This window comes from Mizuhopecten yessoensis, unplaced genomic scaffold (assembly GCF_002113885.1).
Source record: "Mizuhopecten yessoensis strain PY_sf001 unplaced genomic scaffold, ASM211388v2 scaffold11131, whole genome shotgun sequence".
NCBI classification, from domain to species: Eukaryota; Metazoa; Mollusca; class Bivalvia; order Pectinida; family Pectinidae; genus Mizuhopecten; species Mizuhopecten yessoensis.
This window is the reverse complement of record NW_018408895.1, coordinates 395,772-415,341: the sequence shown is the minus strand read 5'-3', so window position 1 is coordinate 415,341 and position 19,570 is coordinate 395,772. Positions and strand designations below refer to the sequence as shown.

The window sequence follows — 19,570 nt, the reverse complement described above, 5'->3', positions numbered from 1 at the left end:
CAATCATAACTACAACAGTTCTAGTGTAGGTCACAATTATAACTACAACAGTACCAATGTAGGTCACAATCATAACTACAACAGTACTAGTGTAGGCCACAGTCATAACTACAATAGTACCAGTGTAGGTCACAATCATAACTACAGCAGTACCAGTGTAGGTCACAATCATAACTACAGCAGTACCAGTGTAGGTCACAATCATAACTACGACAGTACTAGTGTAGGTCACAATTATAACTACAACAGTATCAGTGTAGGTCACAATCATAACTACAACACTACCAGTGTAGGTCACAATCATAACTACAACACTACTAGTGTAGGTCACAATCATAACTACAACAATACTAGTGTAGGTCACAATCATAACTACACCAGTACTAGTGTAGGTCACAATCATAACTACAACAGTACTAGTGTTAGTCACAATCATAACTACAACAGTACCAGTGTAGGTCACAGTCATAACTACAACAGTACTAGTGTAGGTCACAATTATAACTACAACAGTATCAGTGTAGGTCACAATTATAACTACAACAGTATCAGTGTAGGTCACAATTATAACTACAACAGTACCAATGTAGGTCACAATCATAACTACAACAGTACCAGTGTAGGTCATAATCATAACTACGACAGTACTAGTGTAGGTCACAATTATAACTACAACAGTACCAGTGTAGGTCACAATCTTAACTACAATAGTACTAGTGTAGGTCACAGTCATAACTACAACAGTACCAGTGTAGGTCTCAATCTTAACTACAACAGTACCAGTGTAGGTCACAGTCATAACTACAACAGTACTAGTGTAGGTCACAATTATAACTACAACAGTACCAATGTAGGTCACAATCATAACTACAACAGTACCAGTGTAGGTCACAATCATAACTACAACAGTACCAGTGTAGGTCACAATCATAACTACAACAATACCAGTGTAGGTCACAATCTTAACTACAACAGTACCAGTGTAGGTCACAATCATAACTACAACAGTACCAGTGTAGGTCACAACCATATCTACATCAGTACCAATGTAGGTCACAATTATAACTACAACAGTACCAGTGTAGGTCACAATCATAACCACAACAGTACTAGTGTAGGTCATAGTCATAACTACAACAGTACTAGTGTAGGTCACAATCATAACTACAACAGTACTAGTGTAGGTCACAATTATAACTACAACAGTATCAGTGTAGGTCACAGTCATAACTACAACAGAACCAGTGTAGATCACAATCATAACTACAACAGTACCAGTGTAGGTCACAATCATAACTACAACAGTACTAGTGTGGGTCACAGTCATAACTACAACAGTACTAGTGTGGGTCACAGTCATAACTACAACAGTACTAGTGTAGGTCACAATTATAACTACAACAGTATCAGTGTAGGTCATAGTCATAACTACAACAGAACCAGTGTAGATCTCAATCATAACTACAACAGTACCAGTGTAGGTAACAATTATAACTACAACAGTATCAGTGTAGGTCATAGTCATAACTACAACAGAACCAGTGTAGATCTCAATCATAACTACAACAGTACCAGTGTAGGCCACGATCATAACTACAACAGTACCAGTGTAGGTAACAATCATAACTACAACAGTACTAGTGTAGGTCACAATTATAACTACAACAGTACCAGTGGAAGTCACAATCATAACTACAACAGTACCAGTGTAGGTCACAATTATAACTACAACAGTATCAGTGTAGGTCACAATCATAACTACAACAGTACTAGTGTAGGTCACAATCATAACTACAACAATACCAGTGTAGGTCACAATCATAACTACAACAATACCAGTGAGGTCACGATCATAAAGACTGATTTTAGTGTTGGCATGTTTATATTCTATGTATTTGTATTATTATAGTATGATACATCCTTAACCTTTACCAGATTCTGCCATGCTTTTTTTACAAGCAGCGGTCTCTTCATTTTTTTCCACTCCATTGAATCCTTTCCTAGGAAGTGCTATTTTCATTACATCATATATTCGTCCAGTTAAATTTTGGGAGAAAGATTACAAGTAAGTATAGAATATAAATGTCTATTTGAAAATATTGATTTTATTTTTGGTTTTTATTTTGAAAAGTGTACATTCAATGTGAATGATATATATTGAAAAAGGTTCTTTTGTTTCAATGTATATTTGAAAATAACTACAAACATTTTGTGTGAAGCCTGTTACCATACTATGCTAGGTGCTATGGTGTATAGTAAATAATGTGTGATATTTGTCTTGACAGCACCAAACGGGTAGACAACACAACCACCCGGCTCTCATCACAGTTAGAGAGGAATCCAGGTTTGTACAACTGTATTACAACAAAAATATCAGATGTATGGTATAGTAGTTTCGCTTTTTTTAAATAAACTGAACTAAGAACGACCAGAGTTTGGGTATTAATACCTTTCTGAAGGATCATATATTACACAAGATTGATCTGGTTGACAAGACATGAGTTGGCAATAGGTCGAGGCCTGAGGTGTAAACTGATTTATACATCTGCTTCAACACAGTACTTTATTGTATTTCATTTTAAGTCTTCTTTCTCATGAATTGTAATAAAAGTGTGTTAACATAAACTTTGAGAGGAACATTGACTGTATCAGTTGCTATAGTGTTATGACAATTGAATGTTCTAATCTGTTATAGGTGCAGATGATAACAACCTAAATTCCATTTTCTATGAGCACCTAACTCGGTCGCTACAGCACAGTCTGTGTGGGGACCTTATGTTGGGACGCTGGGGCAATGCTGAACAGGGCGACTGTTTTATTATGGCATCTGACTACCTCAATGCACTTGTACACATCATAGAGATGGGCAATGGGCTTGTCACCTTCCAGCTCAGAGGACTGGAGTTCAGGGGTAAGGCACTTCAGAGTTACAAGAGCCTACTGCAACTAATAACGTCTATATATGTTGGTATGTGGGATATAGATATTCTGCCTGAGGGTGCAGAATTTGGGTCAGAACAGAAGGTTTGCCAAGCTACTGACACCTGATTCCAAGGGTAGAATTCCCATACCCCACATACCAACATAATGATGATTTACTCTTTTTCTCCAACCTTTTACCTGAAATTATGATAAAACATATTATAGAAAATGTAACTACCATGCTAAATAAAGGGGAAAAAATGGTTTTAAGTATACACATTACGACAAAATAAGACCATATATGAGAAGATCAAAAGTATGGTAAACCATAGGTTTACCATACTTTTCATACTGACAGTCTGAAAGAGCTATGCAAGACCTGCAGGTCTTAAGTTCATAAGGTGTTGGTTGCTGACTACAAGGTCGTTATAGGCAGTCAAACATTAGGATTTTGACTTAGAGGTCAGAATGTGGTGTTGTCATCTAATTGTGATAAAAGTGAGGTTCAGTGAGTGCACAATGAAGGACATGTGTACTACATTGAGTTGTGAGCAAATTCAATTTTCTGGACCACTTATGTTAATGTTGTAACAGATCTTGTGAAAGAATGCATTGTCGACAATGATACCATGCATTTTACTGTTGATTATAAAAGATGTATTGTTATATTGCAAGAAAGCAATTTATCTGTAGATTATATCTGTGTATGGTTTCTGTAGCCTATCACTGAATGAATAACTAGGAAACCAGCCATAGCTAGTAATGGTATGGCACCAAATTAGGATAACATTAAAGAGTGTGACTTGTTTGGTTACAGGAACATACTGCCAACAGAGAGAAGTGGAGGCCATCACAGAGGGAGTGGAGGATAATGAAGGTAAGACTGCACTATTTTCTGATTGGTTGACAGCAATTTGTAATAGCCAATCAATTTTAGTCTGATAAAAAAATGGGAATAGAGGGTATTAGTGATGCAAAGGGCAATAGTTTGATAAACTATCCACTGTATGTTAGTTGTCTGACAGCAAAGAATTTCCCAAGAGTGTGGATAGCTTGAACTTCATATAAGGAACATGTGTTGTGTGTCACAGTACACCATATGTACAATGTATATTGTGTATTCGGTCACAAGGCACACAGATGTGAAAAGTATCGTGTTTTAACTCACAGGATGAACAGTGTGTATTGTGTCTTATCAATGGTTATAAGATTTACAGATGTAGCAAGTACATGTCTTAATGCATCAGATGTACACACATAACAGTGGATGTTGTTTTTCAGGTTTTTGTTGTTGTGAGCCGGGCCACTTACCTCATTTTCTGTCGCTGAATGCAGCCTTTCAACAGCGGTGGCTGGCGTGGGAAGTGGTTGTCACCAAGTATGTCCTGGAGGGCTACAGCATCTCCGATATCAGCGCCGCGTCCATGGCCCAGGGTTATGACACCCGAAAGATGCTTATCTCTTACTACATCATGGTCAGTTATAGCTTTAAAATAACATGTCTTTAGCCAGTCTGCCAGTATCAGATGAATTATAGACATTATGAACAAAATTTTCTTGAAAGAAAGTAAAATTTAAATATATGGGAAATAGTCTTGGGACAATTAAGTATCCTTTTATACACCTATTCATGACATAAGTAAATTATTTCTTACAGTCATATTGCATAAAAACTAGAGTATACAGATATTTCCCTCTGAATCAGAATGACAAGTGGTTTATTCACAGGATGGCACTAAGATAATGGAATGGATAGATATCTGTGTCAATCTTGTATTACAGAGTATTATTTACTATATGGTGCGTTCACCACGACTGGAAACCTGGCTCCAGATGGAGGCTCTTGTAGATGCTATGAGGGTGACAACAGATGATAAGTATGTTGATGTGGACCCAACCTTTGTTCTCCTCATTGATGAAGATTACGATCCCAAACTCAAGGGTATCTCCCGTGATAAATTCTGCAGCATTTATCTGGACTGGATCAACTACTGTGTCAGCCGCAGAGACAAGGTACAGTATTAGACTTTACAATGTCTGACTCAGGGATTATTGATATTTATTAGCTAATATTTTCTATAACATTTGTAAATCAAAATGTTGTCATTGTGTAGACAATTCTTAATGAAAAGAAAAATGTCTTGGCTTTAGCAAAGGTTGTGTGTCATGTTTCAGTCCCTCGACACTGCCAAAGATTCCATGCTGGTTTCCCTGTGTTTTGCCTTAAGTCTGCTGGGCAGACGGGCACTGGGAACTGCTACACACAACACAGCCTCGTCCAGGTGAGTCATGGTCTTTGATCAACTTTAAAAAAAAATTTTCATGTTATTAATGGATTATTATTAGGGCCCCGTATCGGGAGATACAGGTGCCCGCCCGTTAGTAATCACTCTGTCTGTCTGTCTGTCCGTCCACAAATTTTGTTCCTGGCTGATTACTTTGGTATTTATTGACCGATGTACATTTTAACTCGGTCAAGATGTACAGCTCACAAAAATACATATTGAGGTAAAAAGTCAAGGTCAAAGGTCAAGGTCATTAGGTTCAAAGGTCAAGGTTAAATTTTGTATCTTTTCACTGGTGAACATTTTGGTATGACACTTTGAAGCAATGTTGCTCAGAAATAAACAAGGAATGAACTGACCAAAGGTCAAGGTCATCGGGTCAGGGGTCAAGGTCAAATTTTGTAGCTTTTCACAAATGAGGATTTTATGACATTATGAAGCAAAGTTGTTCGGAATTAAACAAAGAGACACACTGAGGTAAAAAGTTGAGGTCAAAGATTAAGGTCATTAGATTCAAAGATCAAGGTCAAGTTTTGCATCTTTTCACTGATGAACATTTTGTTATGACATGATGAAGCAAAGTTGATCAGAATTAAACAAGGAGTCAACCTGACCAAATGTCAAGATCATTGGGTCAAAGGTCAAGGTTAAATTTTGTATCTTTTCACTGGTGAACATTTTGGTATGACACATTGAAGCAATGTTGCTCAGAATTAAACAAGGAGTCAACTGACAAAAATGCAAGGTCATCGGGTCAGGGGTCAAGTTCAAATTTTGTAGCTTTTCACAAATAAGGATTTTATGACATTATGAAGCAAAGTTGTTCCGAATTAAACAAAGAGACACTGAGGTAAAAAGTTGAGGTCAAAGGTTAAGGTTATTAGATTAAAGGTCAAGGTTAAATTTTGTATCTTTTCCCTGATGAACATTTTGTTATGACTTTATGTAGCAATGTTGGTTAGAATTAAACAAGGAGTCAATTGACCAAAGGTCAAGGTCACTGGGTCAAAGGCCAAGGTCAAGGTCAAATTTTGTATCTTTTCACTGATGAACATTTTGTTATGACATTATGAAGCAAAGTTAGTTTGAATTTAAAAAGGAGTCAACTGACTTAAGGTCAAGGTTACGTGGTCAATGTCAAGGTCAATTATTGTATCTTTGTACTGATGAACTTTTTTTATGTTATAATGTAGCTAACTTGGTCGAAATTAAAGAATAAGTCAACTGACTAAAGATCAGGGTCACTGGGTTAATGGTCAAGGTCATTTGGGTCCAAAGGTCAAAGACAAAATGGATCTCTGACTTTGACCCTTGCTCTTGATGGAAGAGGTATATAAGGTGAAATAAAACAAATCAAAGCTAACAAATGAGTATTGCACCGGTATTTACATTTCTGTTAGCCCAGCAAATATGGAGGTGGAAGGAAACAAGACTAACATCATAATACATGTAAAATGTATATTTTGCTTCCTTGCGATTCTTTTTGGAGTCCAAATGTCAAACGTCAAACTCAGCTATATGGGCAGATTGCTTCTTGATGATATGGGGGATATATTGCCACAAGACGGGGCCCTTACTGACCTGTCAGTGTTCTAGTTAAATTTTTGTTTGGTCTATCGAGGCAGAGACCAAACTAAGATGTGCACCCTTCATTAATGCGCAAGGAAGCTTAGAACAATTTGTTTTGTAAAAATGTGTTTGTTTCATGGCAAATATTAAAGGAGTTCTGTTGTACATTATTTCCAGTTGATGAAATCATGAGCTAAAATCTAGACCAACAAGATAGCTTATTATAAACAAAATTAAATTACCTGATTGCGAATTCACTAGAAATATTTTATCCCAGTATTTTTGTGGTTATAATAGTCAAAATAACGACATGTTTCAGCAGCAAAATAAAGTTTATAATCGCAACAATTAAAAATCTGTATAAATACTGAACAGGGATTTGAAGAAAGCAAAGAAAAAATAAAAACCATTATATCCTCTGTTTTACAGTATGGACTTCTTCCTGCATGGACTACATGCACTGTTCAAGGGTGACTTCCGTATCACATCGCCTCGGGATGAATGGGTGTTTGCCGATATGGAGCTGCTAAGGAGAGTTGTTGCCCCTGCCATCAGGATGGCCCTCAAACTTCACCAGGTAGAATCTGAGTTTCTTTTCTGTATTTAGTTAACCTGATGGTACCGGAAAGGCTGCAGTAAATTTCTATCAATATAACCATTAGCCTGTACACATTGTTTCCCCTTAGGAACCCAAATATGCACGGGGATAATAAACTGATTTGTTTTTGCCATTGTGAGGCTGTATATTCAGATTTGTTCCAGCCATGACACTTAGGTTAAGATATTTCAGACTGCTGTATGACCATATGTTGGACTGTTGCAGGATTACTTCCTGTTCACGGATGAATACGAAGATAAACCCACACTGTACTCGGCCATCAGTAACTATGAACAGAATCTAGTCATCTGTCATGAGGCAGACCCCAAGTGGAGGAATGCTGTCCTGTCAAACATGCCCTCACTGCTGGCTTTCAGGTAGGGTAGTAGTTGTATACTTCATGTATAGGATGATTAAATAATTGACAAATATTTAAATATACATTGTCTGACACGATCTGTTTTTAAAATCCAATAGAGTGTGTAGTTTTGTTTATAAGTTGATACTTTTATTGTTTACAGACATGTGTTTGATGAAGGATTGGATGAGTACAAGGTCATCATGCTCAACAAGAAGTATCTCACCTTCAGGGTGGTCAAGGTGAGACATGTAGTACTGAATGATAAATAGGGTAACTACTATAGACTCAACAAGTAGTATCTCACCTTCAGGGTGGCCAAGGTGAGACTAATATTACTGAATGATAAGTAGGGTAACTAGGTAGGGTAACTACTATAGACTCAACAAGAAGTATATCACCCTCAGGGTGGTCAAGGTGAGATATGTAGTACTGAATGATAAGTAGGGTAACTAAGTAGGGTAACTACTATAGACTCAACAAGAGGTATCTCACCTTCAGGGTGGTCAAGGTGAGATATGTAGTACTGAATGATAAGTAGGGTAACTAAGTAGGGTAACTACTATAGACTCAACAAGAAGTATCTCACCTTCAGGATGGTCAAGGTGAGACAAGTAGTACTGAATGATAAGTAGGGTAACTAGGTAGGGTAACTACTATAGACTCAACAAGAAGTATCTCACCTTCAGGGTGGTCAAGGTGAGATATGTAGTACTGAATGATAAGTAGGGTAACTAAGCAGGGTAACTACTATAGACTCAACAAGAAGTTTCTCACCTTCAGGATGGTCAAGGTGAGACACGTAGTACTGAATGATAAGTAGGGTAAATAGGTAGGGTAACTACTATAGACTCAACAAGAAGTATCTCACCTTCAGGGTGGTCAAGGTGAGACATGTAGTACTGAATGATAAGTAGGGTAACTAGGTAGGGTTACTACTATCGACTCAACAAGAAGTATCTCACCTTCAGGATGGCCAAGGTGAGACTAATATTACTGAATGATAAGTAGGGTGACTACTATAGACTCAACAAGAAGTATCTCACCCTCAGGGTGGTCAAGGTGAGACATGTAGTACTGAATGATAAGTAGGGTAACTAGGTAGGGTTACTACTATTGACTCAACAAGAAGTATCTCACCTTCAGGTTGGTCAAGGTGAGACATCTAGTTCTGAATGATAAGTAGGGTAACTAAGTAGGGTTACTACTATAGACTCAACAAGAAGTATCTCACCCTCAGGGTGGTCAAGGTGAGACATCTAGTACTGAATGATAAGTAGGGTAACTAGGTAGGGTTACTACTATAGACTCAACAAGAAGTATCTCACCTTCAGGTTGGTCAAGGTGAGACATCTAGTACTGAATGATAAGTAGGGTAACTAAGTAGGGTTACTACTATAGACTCAACAAGTTATGATGAAAACAATGTCAATTGAACACAGTCTGAGGTACAACAATTACTGCAGACAGTCTGATGTACTTTTGATGTTTTACTGTGTGTTATATCTGCTTACATCAACTCATCATTAACTTGTTAACTATGAAGCCACACTTTTGGGTTAAACTGGTAACAAACAGAATCGGAGAAGATTCGAGAAATATTTATTATGTTTAGATACAAATCTTTAAATTTGTTTTTTAAAGTAACTAAATTCTATTCAAATTTAGATTAGATAAACTAAATTAATCATCAGTTTTGTATCAAGATTGACAATCTTGTTCCAAATTGATTATAAATTTAGCTTTGTTACTTAATGACACAAGTGGAGTATAGGTATTAGGTTGATGTTTCTAATTAGTAGAGTTTATATCTAGTAAATTGGATGCTTTATATATCGATGAATGCTTGGCTATATGTCAATACAGGCTAATTATTTGCCCAATTAAGTATCCTGATATACAGTATGTGGTAACATTCATACAAATGTTTTCCAGGTCAACCGGGAGTGTGTTCGTGGTTTGTGGGCGGGCCAGCAACAGGAACTCATCTTCCTAAGAAACAGAAATCCTGAGCGAGGCAGCATCCAGAATGCCAAACAGGCATTGCGTAACATGATCAACTCTTCCTGTGACCAGCCCATCGGCTATCCTATCTACGTGTCTCCTCTGACAACCTCCTACTCCTCCACTAACTCACCGCTAGCATCCATTATTGGGGGAGAGTTTATCCTTGCTAATGTCAAGAGCTTCTTCCAAAACGTGTGGAAAAAGTGAGTCATTTTGATAGTGTAAAACCTGCCTATGAATATACGATGTAGTTTATGTTTAGACTCAGTTATTATATATGTTATTTTATGTATCTTTGAGGTCTGTGATGATAACAAGGTGTGACGTTTGTTATATATTTTTATCTAAAACTCCTGTGGTAATTAATGACAAGGTTTGACTTAAGTTACATTATTTATCTGAGAGTTCTGTGATAGTGACAGATGTGATATTGTATTGTGTACCTAAAATGTTATGTGGTGGTAACGAAGTGTGATATTGTATTATGTACCTCAGAATGTGATGTGGTGGTTAAGAGGTGTGATATTGTATTATGTACCTCAGAATGTTATGTGGTGGTTATGAGGTGTGATGATTGTTGCAGAATGAGGCGGCGGTGTGGAGCAACATGTGCTGGTAGCAGTTCTGGGTACTCGGAAGACCTGCCCTACTCTCTCAGCTGTTCCCCTGCAGGAGCAGCCACAGCCCTCGGCAGTATGGGTAAGTACCTCTGTGTCAACACTGGAACATTTGACATTCTCTGATCCAATCCTGATTCATTTGAGTTGAAGTACTTCATAGTAGAAACAGATAGCAATACTAATTAAGACATTGAATTTTGCTACAAATACCTTCCTTCTCACAGAATGATAGATTGATCTGGATTTCATTACATATTTCAGGTCCAAACTCACGCTCCAACTGCTCGACTTCCACTCCTACGAATCAGGAGCTTGCCCTACAGACTTTTGGGAACAGAGGAAGTTTGATCTCCACAACCAGCTCTGCCAGTAAACCCAGTGCTCTTGTTACTCTGGCAGGTTTTATCAGCGAGACCACAGGGAGCAAGGATCCTCTCCCACAGAAAGTCCGGGTATGTGCTTAAGGTTGAGGAAAGTCTGTTTCTTGATGAAATACTAGCAGTACAGAAAACAGCCTGCCTAAAAATTGTAGAGCTAACAACTAAAAAAAAATGTCTCTAGTTTAATTGTGTTGTATTAGCTGTATGTTTCCTTAAAATCAGTATATTATTGTGTAATAATTGTTCTTAAGAAGTTTTTCCATTTGCAATCCTTTGTCATTAGGTGCATGTCATAATTTAATGAGGTTAGCATTAGTGTCAATATTAATCATCTTAACAGTATTAGAATCAAACAAGGAGATTTCCGATATGACATGTTTTCCATGTACCTTATAGCACAAAATAATTGTTCACAGATCACGGACATCACAAAAGTCTTCTACAACATTAACCTTGGTCGTCGAATAGATGTCCAGTGGCCTAATGAAGACTGGAAGCAAAACGGTGGCAAGTCAGGATGGGCAGCCTGGTCACCTGTTGTGGGCATGGAAGGCTGTGTTGTGCATCGCTGGGAACCTTGTCATAGAGAAACAATGAAACGTTCACATGTTGACAAGGTGATACTGTTAGTGCAGATCTCGGACAAGTATGTACCTATCGCTGAGGCTGGGGTGTTAGATCTAGGGGCAGAGGTATGACATGAGGCGAGGTCATCATGGGTATGACACAATTACATCAGACTACTAATATTGTAACAGGGACATCTCATCGCTGTTGTAGGAGCATCTACGGTCGTCATAGAGACACTAACACTGCTACAGTACTTGTCATGTGGCTCTCCATAGGTAGAAGTTTGTGTCAAATTATCCATGGTTATATGACCAAAAGACTTTACAAATGGCTGTCTTGAATGTGCTGTGTAGTGACTCTCATGTTGTGCAGCCATTGGTCAGACGATATATATCATAACACGTCAACCTTCCAAACAGTTCAATGTTGTTTTAATCATCACTACAGCGTTGCATTCCACAGAGATGTGATGACATGAAAGGCATGTCCAACACAATACAGACAAGTAACTGTTACATCTCCCAGCCAGCAGAACAGCTTGGATAACGGAGATCTCAGGTGGTTCAGCTGTGAAACACAGTTGAACAAGTGGAAAGTGTGAGGATTGTGTGAGACAGGGAGGTAACTATGGATTAGTTAAACCTCTGTATTTATCTGTGATTATTTGGAAGGTCTTTACTTGTGATGAACTTCAGCTTCAGCATGGTGAAATGACATTGGTTAACGATACCTGTCACAGGTCAAGTGATCTGTGGTAGGCTACGGGTGTGAAACAGACACTTCTGCAGTTTAAATGAAACTATGTAAAAGAATAATTTCTAAAAGAAACAAATGTATAATTCCAGCCAAAACCAACTAACTGAGCTCTCAGCAGCTCACATCTCCTCAGGAAACAAAGTATACACATCTATCTATATATCTGCTGAATACAGTACATGTATACGGAGGCTAGTCTTTACAGAAGAGTCTAGACAACGGAACATAGTACATGTATACGGAGGCTAGTCTTTACAGAAGAGTCTAGACAATGGAACATAGTACATGTATACGGAGGCTAGTCTTTACAGAAGAGTCAAGACAACGGAACATAGTACATGTATACGGAGGCTAGTCTTTACAGAAGAGTCAAGACAATGGAACACAGTACATGTATACGGAGGCTAGTCTTTACAGAAGAGTCAAGACAACGGAACATAGTACATGTATACGGAGGCTAGTCTTTACAGAAGAGTCAAGACAATGGAACACAGTACATGTATACGGAGGCTAGTCTTTACAGAAGAGTCAAGACAACGGAACATAGTACATGTATACGGAGGCTAGTCTTTACAGAAGAGTCAAGACAATGGAACATAGTACATGTATACGGAGGCTAGTCTTTACAGAAGAGTCAAGACAATGGAACATAGTACATGTATACGGAGGCTAGTCTTTACAGAAGAGTCAAGACAATGGAACATAGTACATGTATACGGAGGCTAGTCTTTACAGAAGAGTCAAGACAATGGAACATAGTACATGTATACGGAGGCTAGTCTTTACAGAAGAGTCAAGACAATGGAACATAGTACATGTATACGGAGGCTAGTCTTTACAGAAGAGTCAAGACAATGGAACATAGTACATGTATACGGAGGCTAGTCTTTACAGAAGAGTCAAGACAATGGAACATAGTACATGTATACGGAGGCTAGTCTTTACAGAAGAGTCAAGACAATGGAACATAGTACATGTATACGGAGGCTAGTCTTTACAGAAGAGTCAAGACAATGGAACATAGTACATGTATACGGAGGCTAGTCTTTACAGAAGAGTCAAGACAATGGAACATAGTACATGTATACGGAGGCTAGTCTTTACAGAAGAGTCAAGACAATGGAACATAGTACATGTATACGGAGGCTAGTCTTTACAGAAGAGTCAAGACAATGGAACATAGTACATGTATACGGAGGCTAGTCTTTACAGAAGAGTCAAGACAATGGAACATAGTACATGTATACGGAGGCTAGTCTTTACAGAAGAGTCAAGACAATGGAACATAGTACATGTATACGGAGGCTAGTCTTTACAGAAGAGTCAAGACAATGGAACATAGTACATGTATACGGAGGCTAGTCTTTACAGAAGAGTCAAGACAATGGAACATAGTACATGTATACGGAGGCTAGTCTTTACAGAAGAGTCAAGACAATGGAACATAGTACATGTATACGGAGGCTAGTCTTTACAGAAGAGTCAAGACAATGGAACATAGTACATGTATACGGAGGCTAGTCTTTACAGAAGAGTCAAGACAATGGAACATAGTACATGTATACGGAGGCTAGTCTTTACAGAAGAGTCAAGACAATGGAACATAGTACATGTATACGGAGGCTAGTCTTTACAGAAGAGTCAAGACAATGGAACATAGTACATGTATACGGAGGCTAGTCTTTACAGAAGAGTCTAGACAACGGAACATAGTACATGTATACGGAGGCTAGTCTTTACAGAAGATTCTAGACAACCTTGATAAAAACAAGGTATTCTGAACAACCTTGAGTAAGTCCAGACACTTCTGGACACTGGAAAATTATATTCATTCAACATCAATCGGTTTGCAATCTTCTTTAAACTGTTTATTGCCTAAGTTTTTTGATGTAAAACTGCTCAAAACTGTAATCTGCTAAATGTAACATATATATTTTATTCCTAATTTTTGTATTAATACAAAAAATGCTGACTGCTTTCATTTTATGTTCAGCTTAAAATTTACATTATTGATTTTAAAATATTTTTTGAAGTTATTTGTGCTCTGTTCACAATTTGCTGTGTATAAATGTGAAAAAGAAAAATGCTTTACGATTGGAACAATCAGTTTTCACTGACATACATTGTCATACTGCGGCATAACGTTGAACAGGAATGGAACAATGCATATCAAATTTGAGACAGGGGAAGCTGGTCTTCCTGTTATAGAAGTGTCGTCCAGTGAAAATTATATCTATGTGCAAGTAATATATAACTATGTAATCACAAAGCCATAAAATAATGTCATTGCTTCATGATATACCGTTATTACAATGAAAAATTTCAATCATTAATGTAGAATTTGCATGAAATATTTTGATTAATTTTTGTCACATGGTATGAAAATTTATTTAGAATGAGGTTAATTGAAATTGTCACATTAGAATTGACAAGATAGTATCGGTGTGTTGTGTAACAGTTGATCTGTAACATTCCCATGCTTAGAGCATCGAGTCTAGGAAGACTCGGCCTGATCATGTGACAGAAATCTTGTGATAATTCTATGTGTGCTGCTACATCTATATCAGTGGACCTATTTTGTTTACATGTTAGATATTGAATATTTCTCTTATGTAATGGCATTTTTAGAGTACAATTTCTAATAATTCAGTCCTCAAGTTGAGAAATGAATTTATAATATCCCACCATTTTAATAAAATAACCCCACTACAAATATGTTATCTTTTTAGATTATGAAAGCAAATAACTTTTTAGATTATGAAAGCAAATGAATATTGTTGTTATAAAAGATTGTATTATAGTCCATACAAGTTCAGATTATGATAAAAAAATAAATCAATAATTGATCAATGACCAGCTTAATGGAAAGTTCATCTGAAATAATAACCAAAATCACATGTATTAGGATTTCAGATGCTCAGCTTATGACAAGAAAGGCAAATATATATTTTATTTAATTTTCTAGACATTCAACAATATATATTTTTGAAAATTTGAATCTTTCAAAAATTTCAGTTTATGCTATATAAGCTTATTAGGTTGTCGGATTAAGGAATTGTCAGTAAGTAGTAATACCTTTTTGTGTGGGGGGGGATCGGGATTACCCCGGTTTAACAAGGTACCAGAGTGTACATATTAGGCTTAAATGAATCATTCCCTGAAGGCATTAATTTCCTGCACATAACATACACTTTTTTAAGTAAAGATTTTAACGACCAAAGCAAGACTTTTTTTATGTAGATTGATACTATATATATATATAGATAATGCTGGCAAGACTCCACAGTGTTCTTAGTGGTAGTCGTAGGAAATCCATGTCAACCCATTGATGTTTTAAACTTCAAAAAACTTATATACAAAATGTATGTTAAGTTCTTATGAATATTATAATTGTTTTAGTGCTTGAAAGTGCTGTGGAACTGGTTACTAGCGATAGTGTTTGTTTTAGAGTGGTATTTACTGTAGGTCCAAAGACAATATATACCTCTTCTTGAATGTCCCAATTACATTTCCTGGATGACAGGATTCTATAACCAGATTATCTGTGTCTGTCTCTGCTATGTTACTTTTTGTATCTGCTTAAAATTAGCTGAGACATTGCCTGCTAGGTGGTTGTGTGACGTAACTAAAGTGACTGAAGTCTCCCAACCATATCATTGTATAGACACAATGCTTGCCAGCCCGTTTCACGTTGGTGCTGGGAGGTAACAGTTTGTATGTCAGTTGTTTGCTGGTGTTTCACATATTATGTATATATATAAACCGGGAATATGGGTCTGTGCAATTCAAAGTATACCGGTCAATATGTCCACATGTAAATGTAACAGGTATCACCATTCACAAAGCTGCAATTAAGTAGGTATGGGAGAGGCCTGACCTTTGAACTTGTGCAGAATTGTTTTTAAGTATAGGGAAGAGAACAGAAAAATGTCTCGGCAGCTCAACAAAAATATTCATATTGTGCATTGTCCACCATTTCCATGACATTCAAATCACATGGAAGTTATTAAATCCTTTATAACAATCCATGACTAGATTGCACTTAAACTTCATGTAGGGAATACTTTGCTTGGAGTTAGATATATTCATATAAGGATCTCTGCATTCATTTGCAAATATTTATTTATGCTTGCTTCCGAAGATATTGGTTTGGTTTAAAGTATTTAACTGGTAGTTGGTTGTTATAGAATTCAAAGCATTACAAAATGATCTTGTATGTTCTAAACTTGGCAAAGTTATGAGTAGCAATCAATTATTTTCAGGAAATGTTCTGGCAATATAACCTACCTACATAAATAATTTGCTATGGTTGCCATGATTCGTACACATATAGGGTCAGATTTGGGGTTTTGTCCATCCTAATTTCTTCAATAAATCATCAATAAAACATGGTGTACAACAAATCTAAGCCTATGATCATTTTCTGCTGTATTTTTTTCAAATTGAGTGAACTGTATATTTATTTATGATTGTAACAGCTAGAAATAAATTATGTTAGCTTAGATAGGCAGAATGCTCTCGTCACAACCAATGAATAGGTGCCGGGGGTGACGTACGTGTCAGTTCTGTCTGTGTTTAAATGTCAATGTCTCTCATTTTTCATTATATTTGTCTAGTACTGCATAACCATGAAATCATTGTACCTCAAAGAACTATGTTACAAGATTTGCCAGTCAACATTATTTGTAATAAATACACTGTATAGGAAATATATTGCTGACTGTAAACATTAGAAACTGGTTTTGAGGATAATTTATACTCCCAAGCTTGGTTAACGAGGCATCATCGTTAACAGCCGTGATGTTTTATTTGTATGTATGCTGTTCTTTGTTACAAATACCAGTGGGTTGAATTTTAGAAATTATTGCAATGATGGTATTTTAATGGTGATTTTTGTTTCCATATTGTGTTACCATAGGTAACTTTAGAAAGTGTAATGGTTTAAATTGTGTCAAATGCACACTTAAGTCAGCAAGTGTCTTTTTAATTTACGAGTATGAGTGCATATGTGAAAATCTGCAGGATGTTTTAATATACAATAGCCATTAATTATACGTGTAATAATGTGATAATAGAAGTATGTAATCGTGTACCAGTGATTGGAAGGGTGTGTCTAGCGAGTGGAGGGACTGAATGATAACAGTTGTGTAGATATTATGTCACGAGGATGTCTATATATTGATGGATGTAAAACATCGATAAAATAAATTTAACAGAATTACCAATCTAGTTAACTTCTTTAGCTTGTTACTAAAAAAACTGCCAGGCCCTGAGTAGTGGGAGTAGTTGATGCGGGGGAACACTGCATCACTTTGACCTCCCCAGTTGTAGCTTGTTGCCTATGGGGAAACACTGCTTTATCTTGACCTCAAAAGTAGTTCTGGCTTGCTACTCTCGAAACACACTGCATCACCTTGACTAAAATAGTAGTTCTGATTTTTTATTTGAGAAAAAATGATTATATTTACCTCCCTAGTAATTGTCAATACTTAAACTTGCATTGACAACCACTGAGCTATGGTCCCATGCCTACTTCAGGTTAGATTTCATTTTATCCAACAGTGAATGTTTGTTATCACTATTCCTAAGAAAATATGCGAGGGATCTTAATCAAATTTCATATGTATGTTCCCCTTTACACGTTGTTGTGCATGTTTACTTTTTAGAGTGATCGGATATACAAAATGGCCGATAGGTGGCCATCTTGGATTTTGACAGTGAATGTTTTTTATTGCTATTTCTCAGAAAGAACTGGAAGGATCTTTCTCAAATTTCATATGCGAGTTCTCATTGATCGATAGTTGGCTTGTTCACTTTGAGAGTGATCGGATAACAAATTTGCAAACAGGCGGACATCTTGGATTTTGAAAATTTTGTAATGGTTATTTCTCAAAAAGTGGTAAGACAGATATTTCTCAAATTTCATAAATTCGCCTTGATCCATAATTGTGCATGTATTATTTTGAAACTGATAGAGAAAAACAAAATGGCCACAGACGGTCATCTTGGATTTTGACATTTCAAGAATATCATCACCATTTCCCAGGAAGTACTTTACAGATCTTTCTCATAGTGCAATGATCAGTTCTATTTCTTTCACATTAAGTATTGTACTAGTAATGTATATGAAACAACAAACTCACTTTGAAGGTTGTCTTTAATACACAGCAGTATGAAGTTTAGATCAAGTTACCTCGGGTGCATTTACCGTTTACATGACTTGATCAAACCGATAAGAGAAAAAAGATCAAACTGACATAGAACTAATGAAGATATTTCTCAATATTTTCTTCAGGTTGGTAAGTATGGATTATCAGAAGGTTTTTTTTACACAACCAATATCATTTTCTATGTGACATTTCGATGATTAGTACGATATGTACACGGTCACCTTCATCAGACAAATGACCAGTGAAGCACACAAAGGTGTAAAATGTGTACGAGTTGTCCATAAAATCTACGCTGGAAACGTATGTACAATAGTTGTTATATATGTACCGAAATGACTCAATTCAGCTACGCTTAGTTAACACTTGGTCATAGATGTGCGAGAGTCTTTGAGCCCCCTCGTCTCGATTTAGAACTGGCCCACAGCGGCGTATCCAGATGGCTTCCTTTATCTGCCGCTTGAACAGATTGCTCTCTCTGTCCAAAACTTTTGGAGTTTATATCTCAGTCAATCACATGGTTTTTCTGTGTGGCATGGTCTGTGATTGCAAATTTATTTATCTGGGACTCAGACTGTTTTCTTTCTGATCAGGTGAACTTCTTACCTTCTTGGCTGTCTGTCTTTCTGGTGTTTACCAAGGCGGACCCCAAAGGTGTTTTATCCTTAGGGTGTACTAGGATCTTGTGGGGCTTCATGGCTATTGCTATGCCATGACCGCGATATACCCTTTATATACAGGATGACCACTTGACCTTTGGTTTTGTTCTTATCCTTGATTGGCCTATTCTTGTTCTTCTCCTTACTTCGACACTGTTTTTTTGTCTGATGAAGGTGACAGTGTACATATCGTACTAGTCATCAAAACTTTTATTGGTCGTGTAAAAAGAACTTCTCATAAATTAATGAAGATGGTACATGTACGATGGTGGGAGCGAAGATCCCTCTGGGATATCTTGTTTAACTTTTCCCAAGTTTTTATCTGTGAAAATCTGTGGAAACCAATATATCCACAGATGGCGAGAGCCCAGGACGAAGTACTTTAAAATCAAGTTTTACTGAAAAGAATCCCAAGGTCACATAGATAAAATAAAGTACTTCGTTTCTGAAAGGCACACAGGCCATTCAATTGACTGATTTTTGCAATGTGATGCTACAGGTATGTTATTTATAGGCATTTGACTTGGTTGCACAATATCTATCCTGATTATCTTGTTCACTTGAGCTGGTGAAACTGAGAGGACTACAAGTTTTAACATGTCCATCAACAAGTGAACACAAACAGGTTAAAAACTCAATTTCTAAAATGTTTTGAATAAAATGTTGTCCCCTCAGGTGC

General features: G+C 36.9%; 1 protein-coding gene across 1 annotated transcript in view; it reads left to right on the top strand.

The window, feature by feature from the left end:
• LOC110466333 (pecanex-like protein 1) overlaps nt 1–17,718 on the top strand; it is a 36,020-nt gene extending 18,302 nt beyond the window's left edge. The window contains exons 25-38 of the mRNA XM_021522760.1: nt 1,936–2,065; nt 2,286–2,344; nt 2,696–2,911; nt 3,740–3,799; nt 4,204–4,397; nt 4,705–4,935; nt 5,098–5,204; nt 7,206–7,353; nt 7,600–7,751; nt 7,896–7,974; nt 9,668–9,942; nt 10,323–10,438; nt 10,621–10,811; nt 11,156–17,718. Coding sequence (XP_021378435.1) covers nt 1,936–2,065; nt 2,286–2,344; nt 2,696–2,911; nt 3,740–3,799; nt 4,204–4,397; nt 4,705–4,935; nt 5,098–5,204; nt 7,206–7,353; nt 7,600–7,751; nt 7,896–7,974; nt 9,668–9,942; nt 10,323–10,438; nt 10,621–10,811; nt 11,156–11,437 — 2,240 coding nt within the window. The 3' untranslated portion in view covers nt 11,438–17,718. The remainder of the gene's footprint in view (nt 1–1,935; nt 2,066–2,285; nt 2,345–2,695; nt 2,912–3,739; nt 3,800–4,203; nt 4,398–4,704; nt 4,936–5,097; nt 5,205–7,205; nt 7,354–7,599; nt 7,752–7,895; nt 7,975–9,667; nt 9,943–10,322; nt 10,439–10,620; nt 10,812–11,155) is intronic.
• The last annotated feature ends 1,852 nt before the right edge of the window (nt 17,719–19,570 follow it).